This window comes from Carassius gibelio, chromosome A4, assembly GCF_023724105.1.
Source record: "Carassius gibelio isolate Cgi1373 ecotype wild population from Czech Republic chromosome A4, carGib1.2-hapl.c, whole genome shotgun sequence".
Taxonomy (NCBI): Eukaryota; Metazoa; Chordata; class Actinopteri; order Cypriniformes; family Cyprinidae; genus Carassius; species Carassius gibelio.
This window is the reverse complement of record NC_068374.1, coordinates 7,347,250-7,371,729: the sequence shown is the minus strand read 5'-3', so window position 1 is coordinate 7,371,729 and position 24,480 is coordinate 7,347,250. Positions and strand designations below refer to the sequence as shown.

The 24,480-nt window shown below is 39.3% G+C and overlaps 1 protein-coding gene across 1 annotated transcript in view; it reads right to left on the bottom strand.

Moving 5' to 3' along the window:
• LOC127981488 (NACHT, LRR and PYD domains-containing protein 12-like) overlaps nucleotides 1-24,480 on the bottom strand; it is an 80,345-nt gene that overhangs the window by 32,024 nt on the left and 23,841 nt on the right. The window contains exons 3-4 of the mRNA XM_052585503.1: nucleotides 2,687-2,860; nucleotides 1,851-2,024 (exon numbers count right to left, since the gene is read on the bottom strand). Coding sequence (XP_052441463.1) covers nucleotides 1,851-2,024; nucleotides 2,687-2,860 — 348 coding nt within the window. The remainder of the gene's footprint in view (nucleotides 1-1,850; nucleotides 2,025-2,686; nucleotides 2,861-24,480) is intronic.

Genomic DNA, 24,480 nt, shown 5'->3' with positions numbered 1-24,480 from the left:
TATATATATATATATATATATATTATATATATATACTAATAATTATATATTACAAATTATTCCGAATTTGGAATATATTTTAAGAATACTATTCCCATCAACTGGTCAAAATGCAAAACTTTATGCTGCTTGAAAGACCCGTGTGCTGCTCTGATGTAAACAGCATGCATGAGAAGCACTTGGGGGAACACATGAGAGGTGCACTGAATGAAAGTACATTCACTCTCTGACAGCAGATGGCACTAAACTGCAGAAAAAGCAGCATTTACTCTGGAAACACCCATAAATAAAGCAGCTGCAACTGTGTCATTTAATAAGATAACATGAACTAACAGTTGTATTTTTTCTTTAACAAAGATTAATAACTTCTGTAGCAAATATAGATATTGCTCATTGTGATTGTTAATGCATTAGGTTATCTAATGAAGTATTATTGTAAAGTGATACCTATGGGTCTTTATAGTTCTTTAATCTGCGTAAAATTTTTAACTTTATACGTTTTCTGTATTGCTTAATTCTATTTAAATATTCAGTTATTTTTGTTATAAAAAACTTATTTAACCTGTTATACTGTATTATGACCACTTTTTAAAAATTAAATTGCAATACCATGATAATACCGTATACCGTAATAAAAGCATGAGCAATTTATCGCAACAGGAAAATTTGATACCGGCATATCCCTAATACACACATAATAACATTCCTTATAAGCTTTCCATTGAAAAACAGTGATCTGTCCTCGATGCTTGAGGCTTAGACCTTTTTAATGATATATAGTTTGTATTGATGAAATTTGTCCCATTTCATTTAATCTATTCGTAAATATTGACGTATGCAAACAAAGAGAGTTAGTGTTTCGACGTCCAGATACAGGTTAACAGGTTAAAATAGATTTGATATGTAGTTAATGTTGCTGTTTACTCATTTCAAACTACTATTTCACAATACTATGTGCATTTTCAGTGGTTGGCAGGGGTTAGGTTTCTGTTATGATTGCATTTGCTGGAGTCAAATAATTCATACAGACATAGAAATAGTAGCGTGAAAGACGGGATTATTGATGGGAGGCTGGTGTGGGTTGTTAAGTAACACCCTTTTCATATACTCACCAGAGCCTTGTTAATTCTTTAACACATACAATCACACTGGTGTGATTAGCTCTTTCAGTATATCATGTCATCAACTGCTGAATTTAAATCTACTTTTGCGCTTTGGCTGGTGCAGAGCCAGATTGGACATGCTGAGTGCTTGTCATATTATCATAAATATTCAGTGTTTTCAACAATAGAATGTTTATTTTAGGTTACAGACATAAATACACACAAGTACTAGCAATACCATACATTTACAGTTTGTAAAATACACACTAATGTCTATGGAAACAGCAATGTGTCACACAGATCTATTGTGGCTGCGTTGTGTCACATGACAAGCATGATGCGTTGCCATGGATACAAAGGTGATACATTCTAAAATAATGGTCACTTAAAAAAAAACTTACTGGGGGCTAAGCTAGTATATTTTAAACTCATGTGCAAAACGGTTAATTTTTGACCCTAACTAAGATGTTAAGGATCTGCACCAACTGCTAGATAGTGTTGCTAGCTTGTTCAGTTCTGTCAGAAGCTATATTTAGAAATGCAGCAGTTTTGCAGTTTTAGTGATTGTTTCAGGCCATTTCAATCTTAGTACAATCCACATCTACATAAATATGGAAAAAAATGAATGCAAATTTAGTTTTGTCTCTATTTCTAGAATTCCATTGAAAGCAGATGCAACATTTGTTGACAACGTTCAACAGCCTAAATGGTAGCATTTTGTTAATTATTTTATGGTAAACCATTTACCTTAGTATCTCCAGCTGACAGTTTGGAGTCTTCAGTCCATCAGAAAGAAGTTTCACTCCTGAATCCTGCAGGTCATTGTTACTCAGGTCCAGCTCTCTCAGGACAGAGTGTGAGGTTTGTAGAGCTGATGACAAACTCCCACAATACTGAGCAGTGAGATTACAGGTTGTAAATCTAAACAAGAACAACACAGTAGCTAATTACATACCGAATTCATAACAAACTAACATGACAGCACCCATCACCCATCACCCAGTATAGATCAACTTACATGGTTGATATACGTGAAAGTGTTTAAATTACCAAATATATTTATTTGCACATATTTCAGAATCAGAATATCAGATATTTCATAATATAGTGAGCATGTTTGTGAATATTTTGAAAAAAAAAAACAAGAAGAACAAAAAAAACCAATCCATGTGTCATACAGATCTATTGTGGCTGTGTTGTGTCACATGACAAGCATGATGCATCACCATGGAAACAATAAGGCAATACATTCTAAAATAATGGTCACCTAAAAAATCTTGAAAGGGTTAAACGCGAAAGGGTTCATTTTGGACCTTAGCTAAGATGCTAAGGGTCTGCACCAACTGCTAGATAGTGCTGCTTGGTTATTCAGTGCTGTCAGAAACTTTTTTTTTCAGCTCATTTAAATCTTAATACAATCTGCATTTACAAACATCTGCATAACTATGAAAAATAAATGCTTGAAAATTTTGTTTTTGACTCTATTTCTGGAATTACATTGAAAGCAGAGGCAACATTTGTTTACAAAATTTAACAACCTAAATGGTAGCATTTTATTAATTATTTTATGATAAACCATTCACCTAAGTATCTCCAGCTGACAGTTTGGACTCTTTAGACCATCAGAAAGAAGTTTCACTCCTGAATCCTGCAGGTCATTGTTACTCAGGTCCAGCTCTCTCAGGACAGACTGTGAGGTTTGTAGAGCTGATGACAAACTCCCACAAGACTGAGCAGTGAGATTACAACAGGTAAATCTAAAAAAGAAGAACACAGTATTACTTACAGAATAAATCTTAACAGTGTTATTTTTTTGTAATTAATTATTTTTCATTGTTTTGGAAGTTAATCAAGTATTTCAAATTCAAACCTCAATATCTTCAGTTTAGAGTTTGGACTCTTCAGCCCTTCAGAAAGCAGCTTCATTCCTGAATCCTGCAGATCATTGTTACTCAGGTCCAGCACATTTAGATGGGAATTTGAGGATTGTAGAGCTGAAGACAAACTCTTACAAGAAAGAGCAGTGAAATTGCATCCACATAGTCTGTGTAAAGAAAAAAACAATCAAACAGCTATATTAATGTGAATTTATGTTTATATAGTTTATAGTTTATATAGTTTATAATCTGCAGTGCATGTTTGTCCTAAATACAGTGTAATTAGACTTTATTGGTGACACTTTTGTAATAAAACTATTGTAGAACATTAGTAGTTTATAAACTGCAGTTAATACATTAATAGACTATATACAAATAATTAGTTCATCATTCATTGTCACTGTAATTAACAAACTGTTATTGTTACTGTTCTATTTAATTAGCTCATATGTAAAGAATTAGATAATGCTTCTTGACCATAAATAGTACTCACTTTAGACTAGATCATGGAAAATCTGAAAATATCAAGTGCTTTAAATCAACATTTATTGGATATTAATTGCATTCACTTTCATTCAGTTTTTACACTGTACAAACTGTATATTCTGTCGCGTAATTCTATCTCTTTTACAGGTAAATTAGTTTATAAATTGAAGTTTCTATGTTGTTAAGACATTAACAATGTGATAAAGAGAGGGGTCCAGAGACAAAGGCAGGTTCAGTCTCGTTTTAATGAAGAAAATAAGGATGTGCCGCACGGCTGTTTAACAAAACTGAGGATATATAAAATAAACAGGATCCTTGACCACTTCTTCAAAGGGAAACTCAGGATTACAGCCGGATGTCCAGGCTACTCTTTGGGTGGCGAGACCAGGAGGACACGTGAGAAGTGCAGTTCTCTGCAACCCTCTACGAATCCCGCTGGGCACAGCACAGAGAAGGAAAGCACAACCACTACACTTAGGCTCTACAAGAAACGCTGAATGAGACCGTAGGACTAGACTTAGACAGGACAAGACTACTACGATTACGCTCAGCTCCGTGCATCTAGTTTTAACAATAATCCGACAACACAGACATGAAAAAGAGCGGTAGATATAGCGAAGGCAAAAGAGGGAGATAGCAAACAGGGGTGATGATGAGAGAATGGAAATCAGCTGGCGGTAATGAGGGGTAAGTGTGAGAGTAGGACAAAAAACAACCAGCAGAGGGAGGAGAGGGATGAAAAGAAAAGAGAAGGAAAGCCAGGATCATGACAAACAAGTTATAAACAATAAGTGAGTTTTTCATTTATTAATACTGTTCATCCTTTATTAACAACTTGTTAAATATATCTAAGTGATGTATTTTTCTCCAGTATTAATTGAATTACTAATGTTTTCATGAAAACAAGAAGTTTTTAATTATCAATAAATAAATGTATATGTACACTAAGTAGACATTGAAAACGCCTCTTTTACCACGAGTTTGTAAAGTGCATTTGCAGCTTTTGACCGCTGAGTGGTGCTTTAACCACAAGTTATCAAACAAGCGCATCAAAGCACATTTTCGCAAATAGGTGTCAGTTTTGCTTCACTGATGTGTTTGATTTGACTGCTTCAGTCACGGAAAATGAAAGAAAAACATTATAGTTTAAATATTTAATATATTTAATATTTAATATTCACAGATGAAAGTTTGGTATTTATGAAGTTATGTGCATCTTAGAACGAGAAAGAGTCTGGTTTAATACCATGTAGCTTAGGAAATATAAGCACATATTTTAGATTTGACACATTTAAAAGGTGTGCAGTATTATTTATATTATATTAATTATGCGTTATATTATTCAAAAGAAATTGTGGTTTACTTTGCATCGGAGCATTAAAAGTGGTAGCCTATTTTTGGGGGGTAGGCTACATGGATTAATATGCAAAATGTCAATATTTTCATATATTATGCCTATATTTTAAATATAAATATATTTTTTCCTTTAAAAAAACAACATGCATTTTTGTTATTCGTTACCTGTCCTTTATTTTGAAATAACATATTGGGAAAAATACATTTGTCTGTAAACTGATTAAGAAATTGTTGCATGTTTAAGTGAAGCACTGTATAATTTCGTTCACATTATTTAGGCCTAATTTGCCTAAAACAATAAATTAATAAAATTAAACCAACACGATTAAATCTTTGAAACTCAAAATTGAATTAAAGAATTAATAAAACGTCCTCACGATTAAACTCAGGTTCTCTCATTATAATCAACAAAAGCTTTATTAATTGACAACTTAATTGATTTTAAAGAGAACCTTATTTAACTGCTTTTAAAGTAGGGTAATATCATATGGCCTAAAAAAAATCCCAGTTTTTTTTTTTATTTAAAAAAAAAAAAAATCTGATCTATGATTTAAACCGATTTTTAAATCAATATTCAAATGATGAAGAAATTTTACAAAACAAGTTTTAATATAGTTCTTTATTATTCATTTAGCAATCAAATTTATAACTGCAACAAGATGATTTAAAAAAAACATTGCTGTTATTACCTTAAAGCTGGAAAGACCTTTATTTTATTATAATTATTTTTTTAATACTAGCCCATCATGCATCTAACCATCCACTCAGCTTTAAGAGCTGTTCAGATTAAAACTGCCAGCTCCTTAGTGAGTCTGTGTCATGGACGGAGGACCTGTTAATATATTTTCTAGTCTATATTTCCATCTCGTTATGCCGCTGATTTAGGTTTTTTTTTTTTTGAATTTATTTGCAAATGGAGCAGCGACTTTCTGTGTGTCTACACCAGACGCGAAAGTTGTCATCTGTGTCCCACAGCGAAAAGTGTCTCTAAACTTGATGACATCACACTATAGTGTCAAATCATCTGAACGCAGTGTCAGAACATTTCATCATAAACAGAACGAGCATCAGTTCACTGATGGGGATCGTGTCCAGTGTATCCATCACTGGGTTCTGCTGTCTTTTGTTGGATCGTTCCACTTGTGTCTGGTGTAGACCTGGCATGCATTTTTTATTGTTTTATTTTACAGCCCTGCTTGTTTTAATGTTTTTATTAGATATCTGTATTGATTGCATGGTTATATTATCGAATTAATTACTGCCATGCGACCTACAAAAGTAAAGCTTGGCGAGTTGATCAACGAGCATTGCTGCAGGTTGATTTTTGGCGGATGTGCTGTGCTTGTGTTCGTGTGGTCGTCTTCATTTCATCAGGTGAAACATCTCTTTCACAAACAACTTCCCCTCTGCGCGCACTGATACCAGAAACACGCTACGCCTTCACTCCGTGAATAAAGTATTTCAGTATGTTTGAAATGTTCAAAATGTTCATAACGTAGCATATAAAATAATAAAAATAAAATAATAAAAACAGGAGAGTTTCAAAGTGGCTTAAGCTATTTTTTTTCCCTATATCACATGCCAAACTAATAACATTGTAAGCATTACATCTTTAATTGCTGCTTTCTGCTGTGAAAATTTTGTTTGCGATGAAAATAACAGTACATTATTGTCAGTTATTTTATCTAAACAGATCGATTAACTTCTTCAAGATTTTGAAATCAGATAGCATACTGATAATGTAGCACTGTAAGATTACATTTGTTTGAACGCATTATTGCAAAAGCAATTGAGTGTGAATCTGTTTAAATCATGCTTTAACCCAAAAATAATCAGTAAAAGAAACGGACTAACTCTTAACATCCCGCTCGACTCTTGCAGTCATTGTAACCTTCTGATCAAGCTAAATATGTTTAACATGAATTCTTAATGAATATGCAGTTATATGGCTGTTGGCATGAATTGTACTCGTGATGGAGCGTTCTTGGAGCGGGTGAAAACCACAAACCTCATATTCAAGTGTTTGTGCAAAAATTATTAATGTGCATTAATGACAGGGAGGCGCCTTCTCATCACTTTAATTTTTTTCATGATAATGAATGTATAATTTTTTAATTAACATAATATCGTGGTGTCTCACATTCATTAAAAATACTATAAAGAAAGCTTGAAATATTTTTTAAACGAAAACGAATTGTGTAATCTGTGAATGTTGCATTTCTCTCGTCGGAGAGAGCCAGCACTGTGAATATAACCAAAACAACAGTCCTATATAAACCAGTTCAGCAAGTGAAAGCCTCATAAGACACTGTCCATATGAAAGAGCAATTCACACCTTTATCTCGACCCCCACAAGCCATGCATAACTATCCAAAACCCAACTCCCTCCAGCTGAACTGAATTCGGTCTGTGTTTTGACTCTGAGGAACGGTGTGTTACTGGGCTGAAACATGCCTGCACTACACTTCATAATTTTCTCGCAGCCCATATTATTATTTTCACAAGACCATAATGATAATAACAAATCATCAATTAATAATTAATCATTATTTTTACGAAAATCATTGATATTTGTGATCGTGGATGTTTGCGGAAGGCTTTAAGACCAAGCGGAGTCCTCTGTTCCCGCCTCACAGCGCGCGGGTCTCCGAGGCTTCACTGTCTGCGGTTTGACTTTACTGAATCAGATTGAGGCGAATACAACTTATTGATCATGAGTCCAACATTTAGCAAGCAGGAAAACATTCATTCTACTGGAAGGAAGACATATTTCATTGAGCTAATGCTGTTAAAGAGAGAGAGAAGTATAGGACTATTCTTAAACTTGGAGCTCATTATATTGAAGTTCAAATCCAAACACCAGAAACGTTATGCATTTTATGAATAATGAAATGTTATGAAAAGTATGCATTTTATTTATTCACATGCTGTATGGTTGAAATAATATTTTAGTTCATAACTAAGTTCCTGTCACGGTTTTACGCTGCCTGAAGGAATACGGAGTCGAGGATAAACGGAATAAGGCTTTTAATATATCCAACACAGGGGATATCCAACATGGAGCACAGAGGTAGACACACGTAAGTAGCAAGTGCAAACGAAGACCCGACAAAACAGAACTGAAAGGACAAGGCTTAAGTACAAAGGATAATTGGGGAAACACAGGTGGATGGAATCATAAATTAGCAGGGACATGGAACACATGAGGAAGAGAATGGACACACCTGGGAACTAATCAAACACGGAAAGACAGAAACTGGGTCACGGGCAAAAACACATTAAATGAGTCCAGGTGTGTGACAGTACTCCCCCCTCCCGGTAGGTGCGTCCTCGCACCGTAGAAACAACAGGGGGAGGCGTAGGTGGGAACTTGGGAGGAGGTTCCGGTGGAGGACGGACTTCCAGGAGGGGGCCAGCAGACAGGGACCACAGAAGGAGGAGCCAAGGAGGAGACGACGGAGGAAGGAGCCAGGGAGGAGACAGGAGCAGGAAGAGCCAGATGGTCCACCAGAGACCAGCCAGGACGGAGATCCAAGGTGGAGTCGACGGCGGGAGGAGCCATGGTGAAGGAAGGGTCGACGACACCAGGGGGCCGACAGGCGGAGACTGCACCGGTGGGTGAGGAGCCCAAGATGGAGCAGCACAGCCGCAGAGCCAGGGTGACGATGAGGTTCCGGAGGGCCTAGGTGGAGCAGAAGGCTCAGGCGACCAAGGCAGAGGCGGGGTCCTGGCAGACCGCTGTGGAGCCGGAGCGACCGAGGATGGAGGTGGAACCGGAGGGAAGGAGGAGCCTGACAGAGCCGGAGGGATGGAGTGACGAGGTGGAACCAGAGGAGAGGAGTCCCGAGGTGGCGGATGGTCGACGACTGACCAAGGTGAAGCCGGAGGGACGAGGGAGCCCGGTGGAGCAGGTGGGATGACAGGCCACGGTGGAGACGAGGGAGCTAAGAGCCAAGGCGGAGCCGCTGGGTCGAAGGACCGAGGAGGAGTCCAGGGCTCGGAGGCTGGAGGCGGAGACAGGGCCTTAACACGCCAAGGCGGAGCTGGAGACTGGCAGTCCAGCGGCGAACCACCGCGCCCCGATGGCGCGGACTGAGGGTGAGCTGCGGGACTGACTGGCACCAGCAGGGATGACGAGGAACTGGCTGGTCTAGGAGGAGGAGAGAGGAGAAGGGTGGGAGGAAGGACAGGAGGATCAGGACTGGACGGAACCAGCGAAAGAGGAGTAGAGGGACCAGCAGGTTTGGGAGGAGGCGGGAGAGGGAGGCTGGGAGGGAATACAGGAGACACAGAAGATTCAGGGCTGGGCGGAACCAGCGGTGAAACAGAAAAATCATGGCTGGGCGGAACCAGCGGAGACACAGAAGATTCAGAGCTGGGCGGAACCAGCGGAGACACAGAAGATTCAGAGCTGGGCGGAACCAGCGGAGACACAGAAGATTCAGAGCTGGGCGGAACCAGCGGAGACACAGAAGATTCAGAGCTGGGTGGAACCAGCGGAGACACAGAAGATTCAGAGCTGGGCGGAACCAGCGGAGACACAGAAGATTCAGAGCTGGGCGGAACCAGCGGAGACACAGAAGATTCAGAGCTGGGCGGAACCAGCGGAGACACAGAAGATTCAGAGCTGGGCGGAACCAGCGGAGACACAGAAGATTCAGAGCTGGGCGGAACCAGCGGAGACACAGAAGATTCAGAGCTGGGTGGAACCAGCGGAGACACAGAAGATTCAGAGCTGGGCGGAGCCAGCGGAGATACAGGAAACTCAGGGCTGGGCGGAACCAGCGAAGAAACAGAAAACTCAGGGCTGGGCGGAACCAGCGGGGAAACAGAAAACTCAGGGCTGGGCGTAACCAGCGGAAATGGAGCAGAGGAAATGACTGGAGGAGGTAGGAGTGGGAGACTGAGAGGGTATACAGGGGAATCAGGGCTGGACGGAACCAGCGGGGAAACAGGAAAATTAGGGATTACCTCCATAGACCAGTCCATCAGATCCTGAACTTGCTCCATATGATCTTCAGAGACTGCATACAGCTCACCCTCAGTCGCAGGAGTGTGGGCAGGGCTTTCCTCCACGCCCTCGATCTCCACGAGGACTCCCACGATGCACGGTGTTGCCGGCTCACACACCTGGTCAGTCGCGCTCTCGAGATCCGGCTCCCTGTCAGTGGATGGCTCGGGCTCTGCGGCTGCGGTGGGCTCTGGCTCCGTGCGGCGTGATGGTGGCTGGCTGGTCTCTGGGTCGGGAGTGGGGCTGGCGAGGTCCTCTATGGGGCAGATGGTGAGAGATGAGCCATTTCTCGCCAGAGTCCACTCCACGAATGCGGCGAAATCCTCTCGAGGACCATCTTCGGACGACAACGCTCTGCATTTGGAGTTCAGGCTGGTGTTGTAGAAGGTGCAGAGCGCGCCGTCCGGGTAGCTGGTGGCATTAGCTAATAGGAAAAACTGTCTGGTATGGTCCTCGAGAGAACGCCCTTCCTGCTTCAGCAGGAGGATGAGGAATTCGGGACGATAGAGGGGATCCATAGAACCACTACAAAACAAAAAGACTGAGAAAAAACGAAAGCAAAACGGAGGGAAAGACGCAGTTTTCTACTTTCTCTTTTGAAGGTCGGGTCTTCTGTCACGGTTTTACGCTGCCTGAAGGAATACGGAGTCGAGGATAAACGGAATAAGGCTTTTAATATATCCAACACAGGGAATATCCAACATGGAGCACAGAGGTAGACACACGTAAGTAGCAAGTGCAAACGAAGACCCGACAAAACAGAACTGAAAGGACAAGGCTTAAGTACAAAGGATAATTGGGGAAACACAGGTGGATGGAATCATAAATTAGCAGGGACATGGAACACATGAGGAAGAGAATGGACACACCTGGGAACTAATCAAACACGGAAAGACAGAAACTGGGTCACGGGCAAAAACACATTAAATGAGTCCAGGTGTGTGACAGTTCCGTTGTTTAAAAAAAAATGCTTTATTGGCTAATGTTTCATAAACCTTCAGTTGTTATGCTCTAAAATCCATGCCATTATTAATTTCACAGTATTTTTACCACCTAAATCACCAATCTTTAAAGTCACGATTCTATAATGGTCAAAATTACTCAGGCCAATGGTATTTTTTAATGACATTATTTTACTATTATTATTATTATTTTTTATAATTGTAGCCTACATAAATAGGTAAAGCAAAACAAATATTCGGATTGTCCCTTATTTTTTCCCTTGTTTTCTTAAACAATAAACACATATTTTTTACAAGAATAAACATGATAACATATTATTAATTAATAAAAATAATTTAAGCAATTAAAACCTTTTTTTAAACTTGAATTTAAATACTATTAAACTAACTTTAAATTCTCAAGGAGTTTATAAGTAAAAAAAAAGTTCTAAATGAACTTGTGTTAACCATATAATTAGAACTAACTATATAATTAGATTTTTTTAAATTAACAATTCCTGTATAAAATGTGACCGCATCCTAGTGGTTCTCAACCTTTTTTTCCAGCGGGCCGCACTATGGTCTAAGTTCAAGTCGCATATAATTTACATATTACGTCAGCAATACAAACCAACCTGATTCATAATATTATAGCCTAACTATTATGATATATAATCTATTACATTAATTGAAATAAACAATTCTACTCCCCATTAATAAAACACCTGATGCTGTCGGGAGCTGATTAATTTTGTGAGATTCAGCTTGAAAGGAGTAACAGCACAAAGAAGTTGCGATTGTAACTCCTGTGTTATACTTTCCGCATTAGCAATCTGGACGCGTACACGGCCAGCGCGGACGCAGACTTCTTCAATTTATACTTCTGAATGCGCAGGCTGATGGCCAGCTCTGCAATTGCCCAGAATTATTGCACATCGCTGTCTTTATATTCTTTTATTGACGGATTGCACAGGCTCGAGTAGCAATGAGCTTCTTCACTCTGCCTGCACATGTGCAATTTTGCTTTTGAAGCCTACTGACCAGGCGCACCTGTCCGCGCGGTCGTCTGCTCAGAGCCTCTGCACACACTCTCCAATGACGATTTTTACATCACGCCTTCCTAGCGGTCCATAGCGGACTCGCGGACGCAGAAAGTTTGACAGAGGCTTTAAGATGCAGGCTTGCATGACTTGACGCGCAACATTCAAGAGAATGTGCGTTCACAAATGTAGCCTATTTTGATCCAAATACAGAAAGCACTTTTGAATTTAAAGGTCCCCTTCTTCGTGATTCCACGTTTTAAACTTTAGTTAGTGTGTAATGTTGTTGTTAGAGTATAAATAATATCTGTAAAATTCTAAAGCTCAAAGTTCAATGCCAAGCGAGATATTTGATTTAACAGAATTTGCCTACAAAAAACGACCCGTTTGGACTACAGCCCTCTAGTTCCTGTAGTAATGACATCACTAAAACAGTTTTTTTGACTAACCACCACCCACATGAATTCACAAACAGGGGGCGTGGCCTTGTTGCGCTCCGACAGAGAAGAAGGAAGAGGTGTTTGTTTTTGTCGCCATGTCGTTGAAACGCTGTTTTTTTCATCTCTGAGTACAATCACCTTTGTTTGGGCTTCCCAGGAACGCTGTACTTTGACATTAATGGTTACAATTTATGTTTAACTCGGTTCCCGAAAATTATAATGCACATGTAAAACTATGTGCAGCTCATTTTTTGCTGATGACAGCTTGCTGAGGACAACTTTCTCAATCTCAATCAGTTTAATGCTGGATTTACACAAAGATTATTCTTGAAAGATGGAGCAGTTCCCTCTTTGTCTGGAGAAGGCGTTGTTTATGGACCACAACTGGTAAGTGTATTTTATTATTTAAGTTGGTGCGTTTAACAGTTTCTGTAACTTATTACACAAAGGGCAATGCTGTTTAGCTTTGTTAACTAGATGTTAGGACTGTGAAAAAAAAACTCATGCGGTTTTCATGCGCATCTCGTGAGTAAAAACGCTCCTCCTGTGACTATAAATACATCTCCAGCACGTGCGTTCTAGCCCAGTCGCGTTACCAGGAGGGCAGCCTGCTCTCAGCTGCTGTCGAATCACAGCACAGGAACCGCTGGCCCAATCAGAACCCGTTACGTATTTCTGAAGGAGAGGCTTCATAGACCAAGGAAGTCATCAGCCCGTTTTTTATGACAGTGAAAACAGCAGTATACAGATAGGTGAACTGTGTGAAAAATACTGTGTTTTTTTACACGCGAAACATGAACACATGTTATATTGCACATTGTAAACACAATCAAAGCTTCAAAAAAGCGCGTAAAACGGGACCTTTAATAATATGAGGTTCTCTCCAGAGATGTTTTGCCACATTTCTTAAATTAAGGATTGCTACGTAGTGTATGGTGTTTCTATTTGCCTGAATTTCTTCAAGTGAGTTGCGGGGCAAAAAACCCCGAAAATCCAGCACTTCTCCTTCAATACTGATAGTGCGACTATTCACAGTTTGTACATGCTCTTTCGCTGGCATTTTTTTAATTTTTTTTTTTGTTTTGTTTTTTACAAATTTGTCCATTCTGATGCACAAGTTTACCTTAAAGGCAATAATATACCTAATTGCTGTTGATGACTATCTGAATTGAATTCTGCCAAAGTGAGCACTTGTATGTGTTCGTTAAATGCTTATGCCAGTAGGTCTGCTCATGTCTGAAAATAATATATGAAGAAAAAAAATCACATAAAAACATTAGGATATAGCTTATATTTCATTAGTAGCATCATTTTTTTTTAATTGATGTAAAAAAAATTTTTTACAAACTGATAAAGTTTTTTATTTATTTATTTATTTTTTTCAGCATGTTGTGCAGGCCTCATTTGAATTCGTAATGGGCCGCGGGTTGAGAACCACTGCTTTATATCAAACATTTTTAAATCGTCCACAGCTGAGCATCGCGGGAGGCTGATCTGCGCCAGAGCACGTGAAGGTAATGTAATGAACAAAGTCATTTTCAGATGCAATGAAAAGAAAAACAAACAAAAAAAAACCTGGATAGCCTAGATTAGTCCCAGGCTCTGTTCTGAAGTAAAATAATTATAATTACTGTTAACCAAGAGTAACACATTTTTTTACGGATTAATCGCTGATTTTCATTTGCTGAATGTTTTCTTTATTTATTTATTTTTAATCACGTAAAAAAATAAATTAAGTTTGTCAGAGGAAAAAAATATGAGTCGTGTATATGTTTCATTTTAACGGATTAATCACCTATTTTCGTTTGCTGCATGTTTTTTTTTAAAGACGCTAAAAAATAAACCAGAGTTTGTGACAGGAAAAAAATAGACTATAAGATAATATTTTACAACAAATCCTTTAAATTTAACAAATTTATCAGAACAAAACAATAATTAAAAATATATCATTCTAATGGATAAATATAATTACAGTATATAATAATATAGGCTTAGTAATAAAAAAAAAATAATAATAATTTAAAGCTAAGCATAAGGTAAGCTTGGGCTTTCTCAATCGGGAGAAATCCAAATGTTTCCATATTCATGATGTTGCCCATTTGAAGCTTAACTATTATTTATAAAGGTAAATAGGCTGTGTGCGTTTCAGTTTCGATGGAAAAAATAATCATAATTAACAATATGTCAAAGTATATATATATATATATATATATATATATATATATATATATATATATATATATATATATATAGGCCTTATTTTTATTTACTGTTTAATAAAAATAGCATGCATATGATCCTTTGTGTAAAGGTCTTCATTTAATTTTTGTTTAGTAGACTGCAGCCTAAGACTATCCTACATTTTAAAGAGCCACACAGATGGGAAATCAAAAATTACCTGTATTACAGTGTATGATGTAGCTGTCCATCAGTGTAAACAATGTGCAAAGTAATTAAACAAAAAGTACACGATTTATAAGGTTATTGGCTTCTAAAGTAAGGAGTCGACTCTGAATCGCTGAAACGAGTCGTTATAGATTTCAAATCTTTTGCCCATCTCTATGTACGTCACTAGGAACACTTTGCATAATAATCTCTGCTTACCGTCTTGACCTGCCCCACCCCCACACAGACGCTCTGTTTGGTGTGATAGCATCATGTCGAGGAGACGGTGTGTTTTTAATTGTAAAGGCAAGTTTGTTTTATTTTCACTGCCAAAGAATGAAGATCAGAAGAACCAATGGCTAAAATTCATTTTTACCACAATATCAGAGCAGTACAACAAATCCTTGTTGTGTTCACAACATTTCATTGATGACTGCTTTTCTAATCTCGGTGAGTACAAGACGGGATTTTCAAAGCGTTTGGCCATAAAAGAGGGTTAATTACCAACTTTATTTAGACCAACGAGCATCTCCGAATCACAACGCGAAGTATGATTATGAAGTTATGTGTTTGTTTTCTCCCGAGCGTCTCATCAGTATGTGTGCTGTCTGCAGCCTTTCTCTGCGCTGATCTTCATTTACAAACACGTCATTACTCTGTGAATACTCAACGAAGAGACATGAGAGAGATATCTATAGAAAGCTTGACATGTCTTCTTTTAAACTAAACAAGTGCTGCTAACAGATATTCTGTGATAAAGTAATCCATATGAAAAAACGTGATTCCCGTTTTTCAAGTCTCCCTTCATTTTATCTAATGTGACCACGCCCCCGCGCTGAACGCGCTATTCAGATTCAAACTGAAGTGCATGCGGCTTAAATACGCACACACAGAAAAAAAAGCAGCAAGACTGTTCACGTTTTTTATTTTACATTTACATTTAATCATTTAGCAGACGCTTTTATCCAAAGTGACTTACAAATGAGAACAATAGAAGCAGTCAGGTCAACAAGAGAACAACAACAGTATACAAGTGCCATGACAAGTCTCAGTTAGTCTAGTATAGAACACATAGCCAGGTATTTAAAAAAAAATTTTTTTTGAATAAGACAAGGAAAAGTACTGGTGTTAGTAGGTTAAAGGGGGGGTGAAATGCTTGTTTTCACTCAATATCCTGTTAATCTTGAGTACCTATAGAGTAGTACTGCATCCTTCATAACTCCAAAAAGTCTTTAGTTTTATTATATTCATAAGAGAAAGATAGTCTGTACCGATTTTTCCCGGAAAAACACGACTGACTGGAGGCGTGACGTGTGGGCGGAGCTAAAGAATCACGAGCGCCAGTAAGCTTTTGCGTTGAGGGCGTTTGGAAGCTGTGACATTACCTTGAGGAAAAAAACCATCATCCAAAACAAACCATGGCTAACAGTCAGATTCAGCCGTTTATTTATGACCCAGAATCAGATCCCGAGGCTGAAACTGAACGAGAGCAGCAGCAGCAATGACTCGCTCCGAGCGGGGCTCGAACCCGGATCTCCGATGGGAGGCGGACGCCCTAACAAGGAGGCAGAGATATTTTAAGCAGTTTAAGATGTTTAAGCATCCTTAAGAAATAAACGATACGCAAATCCGTCGTCAAACTGGGCCTTGTTTTGTTTGTAAAACAAAAAAAAATGCAGGGAACAAACAAAAACACTTGCACAACTCCGTTGATGCTCTGTGAAAATAAACTCCATCCACTGGTCCCTTAATGCTGTTTTTTCTTTGGTAATCTGTGCAGGGTTGTCTTGTCCTGGCAACCAAAAACACACTCCTTTTGTGACATTTCGCGACGCTCTCGCTCTGATCAGTGAATCGCTTTGATCAGTGTATGTCTGTTGTGCTCTCAGTGCTCTGCTATACTGGAGCGCGCGCTCCTCCGGCAGACGTGCCTCAGGACCCATATAAGGAAATTCTGCTCCATCTAACGTCACACAGAGCCATACTCGAAAAAAACTTTCCGAAACTTGTGACAAACCGGAAGGGGTATTTTTGGAACAGAAATACTCCTTCAAACGTACAACTTAATTTTTGAAACTTTGTCCATGTTTAGCATGGGAATCCAACTCTTTAACAGTGTAAAAAACTCAGTATGCATGAAATAGCATTTCACCCCCCCTTTAAAGTGGAGCAAAGAGTGTCCGTAGCACTGTTCGTGTCCAGAGCTGAAAACTGAGAGAGTGATGGAAGAGAGGATGAAACCACAGCAGATAGGCGAGATGGAGAGAGTGAGCGTAGGTTCTGTCGAAAGGTGACCTGCGTTGGAGTGTGTGCCATTTCAGGAGTAAGTGCTAGGTTAGCAGTAATGAGGAAGTGATCAGAGGTGTGCAGTGGAGCAACTGAAGAGGTGTCCACAGAGCAACAGTGTGTGTAGATGATGTCCAGTTGGTTGCCCGATTTGTGAGTCGCTGTAGTGGACACTAGCTTGAGAGCAGCCTGGGGATTATCTAGGTGGATGTTGAAGTCACCAAGCAGTACCAGAGGAGTACCATCTTCAGGAAAGTTTGATAGCAGCACATCCAACTCCTCCAAGAAGTTTCCCAATTGACCTGGGGGACGATAAATGACCACAAAGTGGATTTTAACAGGGTGGGTTACAGTAATGGCATGTGATTCAAATGAACCAGTACCTGTAGGTGATGGCTGAAGATCAAATTTCCATTCTTTGGATATAAGGAGATCCGTACCTCCACCCCTCACAGTGGTACGAGGAGTGTGGGAACAAGTGAAATTAGGTTTGATCCAAGTCTCTGTCAGTGCCATGAGGTTGAGATGAATGAGTAGCAATAGAAGAAATGAAGTCTGCTTTGTTAACTGCAGACTGGCAGTTCCAGAGACCAACTGGAATAGAGAGCATAGTAGTAGAGGTCAGAGGGACATGGCGTAGGTTTGTCAGACAGGCCTTCCTGCGACGTACATAGCGTGCTCTCCGAGTGTTAGTAGTGAAAGTAGAGATCTGAAAGCACATAGTGACTACAAGTGTAAGATATATATTTGAGAGGCTATACAAAAAGTAAAGAAAAGCAATAATCAAGTGCCCTGTCGGTGTCCTTGCTCGGTGGAGTCGCGCAGGTAGAGTCGATTGTCTGTACACTCGTCGGTCTTCACGCGAGGAGGGTTCACACGAGGGTTGCCGCGACCGCTGCCGCGGTGAAACCTAGTGCTTTGTATTAGCCTGATTACCTGTGATTGAAGTCAGCTGGACACGCCTCATGTCAGCTGGACACGCCTATTTAGCAGATCGAAACCAGGCAGTCCCGCGATAGGCAAACGCAAAACCAAGCGCCACTTTCAGCACGTATTAACCAGGGTAAGACACACACAATTTAAGCCAAAAACTTTCCTAGCAATGATGATCACACACTAGTCTGATGAGAAAACAAGACAAAACACTCACAAGCTGCTGTCCTTCTATGTTGCTCGACTGTTTCTTCTGACACGTGCTTTCCAAACAGCTAATTAAGTACTTTCACTGGCTTTTACGGTTTGCTTCACGATGAGAGGAATAAGACATAATTCACCCCAAAAAGATGCTAACGCATCGTGTACCATGAAGTTGTGTGCAGAACAACCAATCAAACCTGACTATGTTAGTTGACCAATCAGAACACAGCATGCTACCGAAAGGTGGGGTTTAAGGAAACTGAATCTTTTGAACAGCTTCACACGAACCGTTTGGGGATTTCTGAGAATTGAGGTAATTTTAAAATGATATTTTGACAAAATGACAAAGTTTTTTAACCTTGGATGGATTTAAACCTATTGTACAGGACTTATAAACAGTGATAGGAAGCTTAGAATTTTGATCTTACTGGCTCTTTAAAAATTAATAAATTGTAAAAAAAAATTGTTTTTTTTTTTAAATGTTACAATGTTATATCATAATGTTAATGTTGTTTTACTTCCTTCTTTTACCTCATTTTACAATTACATTCATTTCACAATCAGTCCCTTTGCGCCACCTGGCAGTAGTTTCACGAATGATTTTAACATGCGACTGAATTACAGTTACTGCCGCGGCACCGGCGGTAAGGCCCAGATAGGCTGGCCAGCTACTGTATAAAGTGAATTGATGCATATTTTAACCCTCTGGGTTAATGCGAATATGCATTTTGTGGCATCTTACATCATTAGAAGAATGGCATCTACGCTAATATTTGTCTGTTTCTCTCTTGTTCCGAGGTCACCGTGGCCACGAGATCCAGTCTGTGTCCAGATCAGAGGGTCACTGCAGTCACCCGGATCCAGTACGTATCCAGACCAGATGGTGGATCAGCACCTAGAAAGGACCTCTACATCCCTGAAAGACAGCGGAGACCAGGACAACTAGAGCCCCAGATACAGATCCCCTGTAAAGACCTTGTCTCAGAGGAGCACCAGGAAAAGACCACAGGAAACAGATGATTCTTCTGCTCAATCTGACTTTGCTGCAGCCTGGAATTGAACTACTGGTTTTCGTCTGGTCAGAGGAGAACTGACCCCCCAACTGAGCCTGGTTTCTCCCAAGGTTTTTTTCTCCATTCTGTCACCGATGGAGTTTCGGTTCCTTGCCGCTGTCGCCTCTGGCTTGCTTAGTTGGGGTCACTTCATCTACAGCGATATCATTGACTTACTTGATTGCAAATAAAAACAGACACTATTTCAACTGAACAGAGATGACATAACTGAATTCAATGATGAACTGCCTTTAACTATCATTTTGCATTATTGAGACACTGTTTTCCAAATGAATGTTGTTCAGTGCTTCGACGCAATGTATTTTGTTTAAAGCACTATATAAATAAATGTGATTGATTGATTGATCTTCTCCTGATAACACTGAAAATAACTTAAATTAAACTTTCAGTTTTTATTGTACAAATAAGAGCAATACGTCAATCAAATCTGTAAAGGGTCTACTTTTATTTGTATACACATAATAACAAAAATAAATTGTGCATTCACAAAAAGAAAACAAACGGGGTGCGCTGTCTGTCGCCTTGGTCTACAGTGATCTTCATTTAGAAATACATAATTAAAATGAACTGTAACTCATTAAATACTCAACAAAGAGACATGGGAGATGTTCCAATACAAAACTTTGACATGTCTCCTTTTAAACTAAGCAAGTCTCACCAAAACAAATATTCTGTGATAATCCATATGAAAAGAATGCAATGTCCCATCTTTCACATCTCCCGCGCTTATATCTAATACGACCACGCCCACGTGCTGAGCGAGCTATTGATATTGCAATAGACAACTTGAAGCTTGCGACATGTAAATGCCCATACCACAGCAAACAAAGCAGTGAGACTGTTCTTCAATTTTTTTGTTGCATCCCAGGATGTTTTTTTTTTTTTTATTTTTTTTTTTATGTTCTATAACATAGACAGCAATATGATATAAAAGTAATATGAGTTATAATGTTGCTAGCTTAATGTCAGTAAGAATGATTAGACAAAAGTTTACTGTGATAGACTATTCTCTGTTCATGAATATAGCCATATATGTTTATAACCATATATATTGTATAGGCTTACATACAAAGCATGATTGATAGTCTGAGATATCAATTGTATCAAGTAAGCTTTAAATATCACTGATAATAAATGTGCTATTTGGTAAAAGTGTGTTTTTTCCACCTATAAATTACTACTAGTACCAGTGACCATCACTGCAATGTTAACCCTCAAATGGTCCTCATTTCCTGTTTATTAATCTTGTCTTTGGGGTCAATATGATCCCAAAATTGAAAGCATAATTGGAGAAAATATATACATTTTCAATAATTCAAATAATATATCCTTTTATGTTTTGGTTTATTAATGCTGTATTTTGGGAGATTTAAAGTACTTTTGTACCCATTTACAACAAAAATCTGCAACTACAGATTTAGTTTGAATTAACTAAAGAATTAGCTTGCATGTGAAATATAATTTTTTTTTAATGAAAAAAAATCACTTAAATTATTATCTAAATTTAATTTAAAATGTTTCTAAATATTGATCAAGGTGTTAGGTGTAGAATTCTGCCATCTGGAGATTAGTGAAAAAACGAAAAGCCATTAATTTTACTGGATGTTGCAACTGCTCATAAATTCACACCTAATGGACACAACTCAGAGTAAGACTGTAGTTGCATATTATTGAACATATTTTAATGATTTAAATGTAAAATGTAAAAAATAATACTAATAACTTTAGAATCTAAACAAAATTTTAGTTTAAATAACCGACAGCAATATCCAGAAATAAACAGGAGTAAATGTATAGGCCTACAACAAATATTTTTTTTTTTACAATCACATTCTGAACACTGAATTAACAAACTAACAAAATATATGTGAAATACATGGTGCAAAAAACATAAAATAACCATTCCATCCATACACATTTTGCGAGTGGGTGTGAGTTAGAGAGGGAGAGAGAGAATGTGTGCGTTTGTCTCTGTGTGAGTGTCTCTGTGTAAGTGTGTCTTTGTGTGTGTGTGTGTGTGTGTGTATGTGAGAGAGAGAGAGAGTGAGTGTGAGTGAGAGAGGGCAAGAGAGAGCATGTGTGTGTGGGTCTCTGTGTGAGTGTAAGTGTCTTTGGGTGTGTGTGTGTGTAAGAGAGAGAGAGAGAGAGAGAGAGAGATATGGCGCGTTTCCACCGAAATTACCCGGAAAATTTGTACCATGAACTATTTTTCCCAGGAAATTTTTCCCCCCAGACCTGTTGCTTTCTGTGTTTCCACCGCGGTTTAAAGTACCGGGAAGATTAGGCAAATAGACTGGTGACGTAGGTCTGCGCGCATTTCTCAATACAAAGTACCGCTGATAAAAAAAAAAAAAAGTACGCTGATTTTGGACGTGCATCCTCGGTAGTTAGTTCAGACTTTGTGCATTCGACTGGGGAGTGTGATGTCCGCGACGACACAAGTCCAGTAAATCTATAAACAGCAGCGTACTTGATAACTTCAGTCTGCTCATCTTGGCTACTGCAATTTTCCTTACTGTATATTTACAATAAAACGAAATAGGATATAAAATACCACTGCCTCCTTTGGTTTTCATTTAAGCATAATAACAGCTGCAGAAATGTACTTAGTTCAGGGATATGTGTATATGCAGCCATTACAATGAAATGAAATGTTATATAAATTTGCCTTTTTTATTTTCATTTTAACATATAGTTAAATTGAATACAGACCAAAGAAAACCTGTTAGATTTACCCCGCAGCTGAATTATATTTTATGTTTAACCACTAAAGACATATCAGAGCCAGCGGCACATATTAGAAGGTCTATCCAAGGTGAAGCTGCTCTCTGCGGATACATGAGGACTGAGCTCCCGCTGATCGAGTGGAGCTCACAGTCTACGAGATCAGTGAAACACATTTTTAAACAGGCACTGTCTTTATAAATAAACCATAGATTTGAGTTTTAAACAACTACTTCTCGCCTGAAATACTTTTAAAATTACATTTCATGACACAATAACAGTAATATTTGAAAATGATCCGAATAAATGGTGTTTGAACTCAACCAATGCTGCGTGAACTCAGATCGCTTTGGCTACTGCAATTTTCCCCTCAGTATATTTACAATAAAACGAAATAGGATATAAAATGCCATTGACTCCTTTCGTTTTCATTTAAACATAATAACAGCTGCAGAAATGTACTTAGTTCAGGGATATGTGTAACATTATATACAGCCATTACAATGAAACAAAATATTATATAGACTTGCCTTTTTTATTTTCATTTTAACATAAAGATTAATTGAATACAGCCAGTCTCATACATTGAAAAAACACTACTGGTGCGACAATAAACAGGCACCGGGAGAAAACGTCATACATTTTTTCGTCTGAAGCTGGCATCCAAAGCATGGCAGGGACCTAGAGGACGCAGCGTATACTTTCAAGGGAACTTCGAACTGGGTCCTCTAGGGGCCGCTATGGGGAACAGTATACCCATGCCGCCACGCTTAGGGGAGTGCAGGCCAGAATAATGGGCGAGCACTAAGTACCAACTCTACCATGTGATGTTTAGATGGCTGTCTGTGACAGTACCCTTTACGGCCTAAGGCCTAAGCAACATACCCAACTTAATTATTAGGGCCTTGGCCCAGGGTAGAACTGAAGGCTTGGAATCAGGAAAGATTCCTTTAAAGGGATACGGCTAAGAACCTAGCAGTTTCTACCAAGTCTTGCCTGTCACACAGGGGCTACCGCTAGCTTACGCATAAGCTTGCTGAAAGAGCTGTCTCAACAATTCTCTAGTAGCAACACCCTGTTTAGATAGGTATCCGAAGATACATAGGTGGAGTGTGCCCAAGATGAACGGGGCTTTTACCAACTCAAGAAAGGGCAAGAAGCAAACGCGCGAAGCCCTCACCATATAGGATTTTAGAAAGAACGCACAGTACTAGCGTGCAAACTTACCACATTATGTGGATTTCAGAAAGTGTGCAAAGACTTCACATGCACACTTACCATAGCATGAATTTTAAATTACTGTTCTAAGGAGAGACTCTTGTGGCACTCTAATAGAGCAGCTCATAGATGGAATGTTGCATCTCAAAACAGTATGATTGAGAGTCATCAACTCGATGAATGGAAACATTACTGGAGCGCTCTGGGGAAAAAACAGAGAACCCAGTCTCATATGAGAGGAGAACTCCGCGCACAGAGTAGCACGCTCATAGGGGACCCTTTTTGGAAAAAGGGGAGCGCTGCTGAACTACCATGAGAATCGCTCAAATAGCCCCTCATGTTGAAGGAAGCGATGCTTAAAGTGTATAAATAAATACACATTGGCTGAATGAAGCCCAAGGAACCAAGGTCTAATCATCTCAAGAAAGGGAACGAGGCGGAGCGTGTAACTCTTACCATACAGGATTTCAGAAAGTGTGCAGAGTCTTGCGTGCACACTTACCATTTACGTGGATTTTAGAAATTGTGCAAAGTGTTCACAGGCACAGTGACCACCATGTGGTTTTGAGAAAGTACACAAAGCTTAGCGTGTGTACCTAAAGGTTCCTAAGTATCGCAGAGGCGCTCAATCGCACAGGAGAGGCAAACTTAATTTTACAAGATTCCTCTGACCCCTGCCCGCAGGTGGGGGAAGAGCAGGAGTTGCCTTCTGTACCCATCATTGATCCTCAGATCAAGACAGGCCAGGACCCCTATGTTGTTCGGGCTCAGACCTGGACCTTCATGGAACGAAAGATCTAAAAGCAGCAGAGTGTGCCTTCATATCCCTAGACTTCTCAATCACTGTCTCAATGGAAATACCGATAAGTTTTTATTTCTTCCCGATGTCTGCCAGGTTCATCCACAGATGTCTCTCCGTTGCCACCATGGCCGCCCTAGTCCCACCCATGGTGGAGGCGCCCTACTTGGTAGAATGGAGAGAGATCCGTGGTGCGGCGCGGCTACCTGAACAGGAGAAAGGCCCTTGCCTCTATCCAGGTCTCTTAGCAGATCAGCCTGATATGCTTGAAGCACCACCATCGTGTGTAACAAAGCCACAGCCTGACCTGCTGCTGCGTATGCCTTGCCATCTAAGCCAAATAAATTTCTGAAGGGGCTTAGATGGCAAGGAGGGAGCTTAACCCTATGGAGTCGATTAATGGGTATACGCGTTATGAGTCATTTTCTCCTGATAACCCCGAAAAGACCTTAAATTTCACTTTCAGTTTTGATCGTACAAATAAGAGCAATACATCAATCGAATCTGTAAAGTTTATTTTTTGTATAAAGACATAATAACAACAGAACGTTGTGCACTTATAAAATAAAGATAACAAACAAGGTGTGCTGTCTGCATCCTTTGT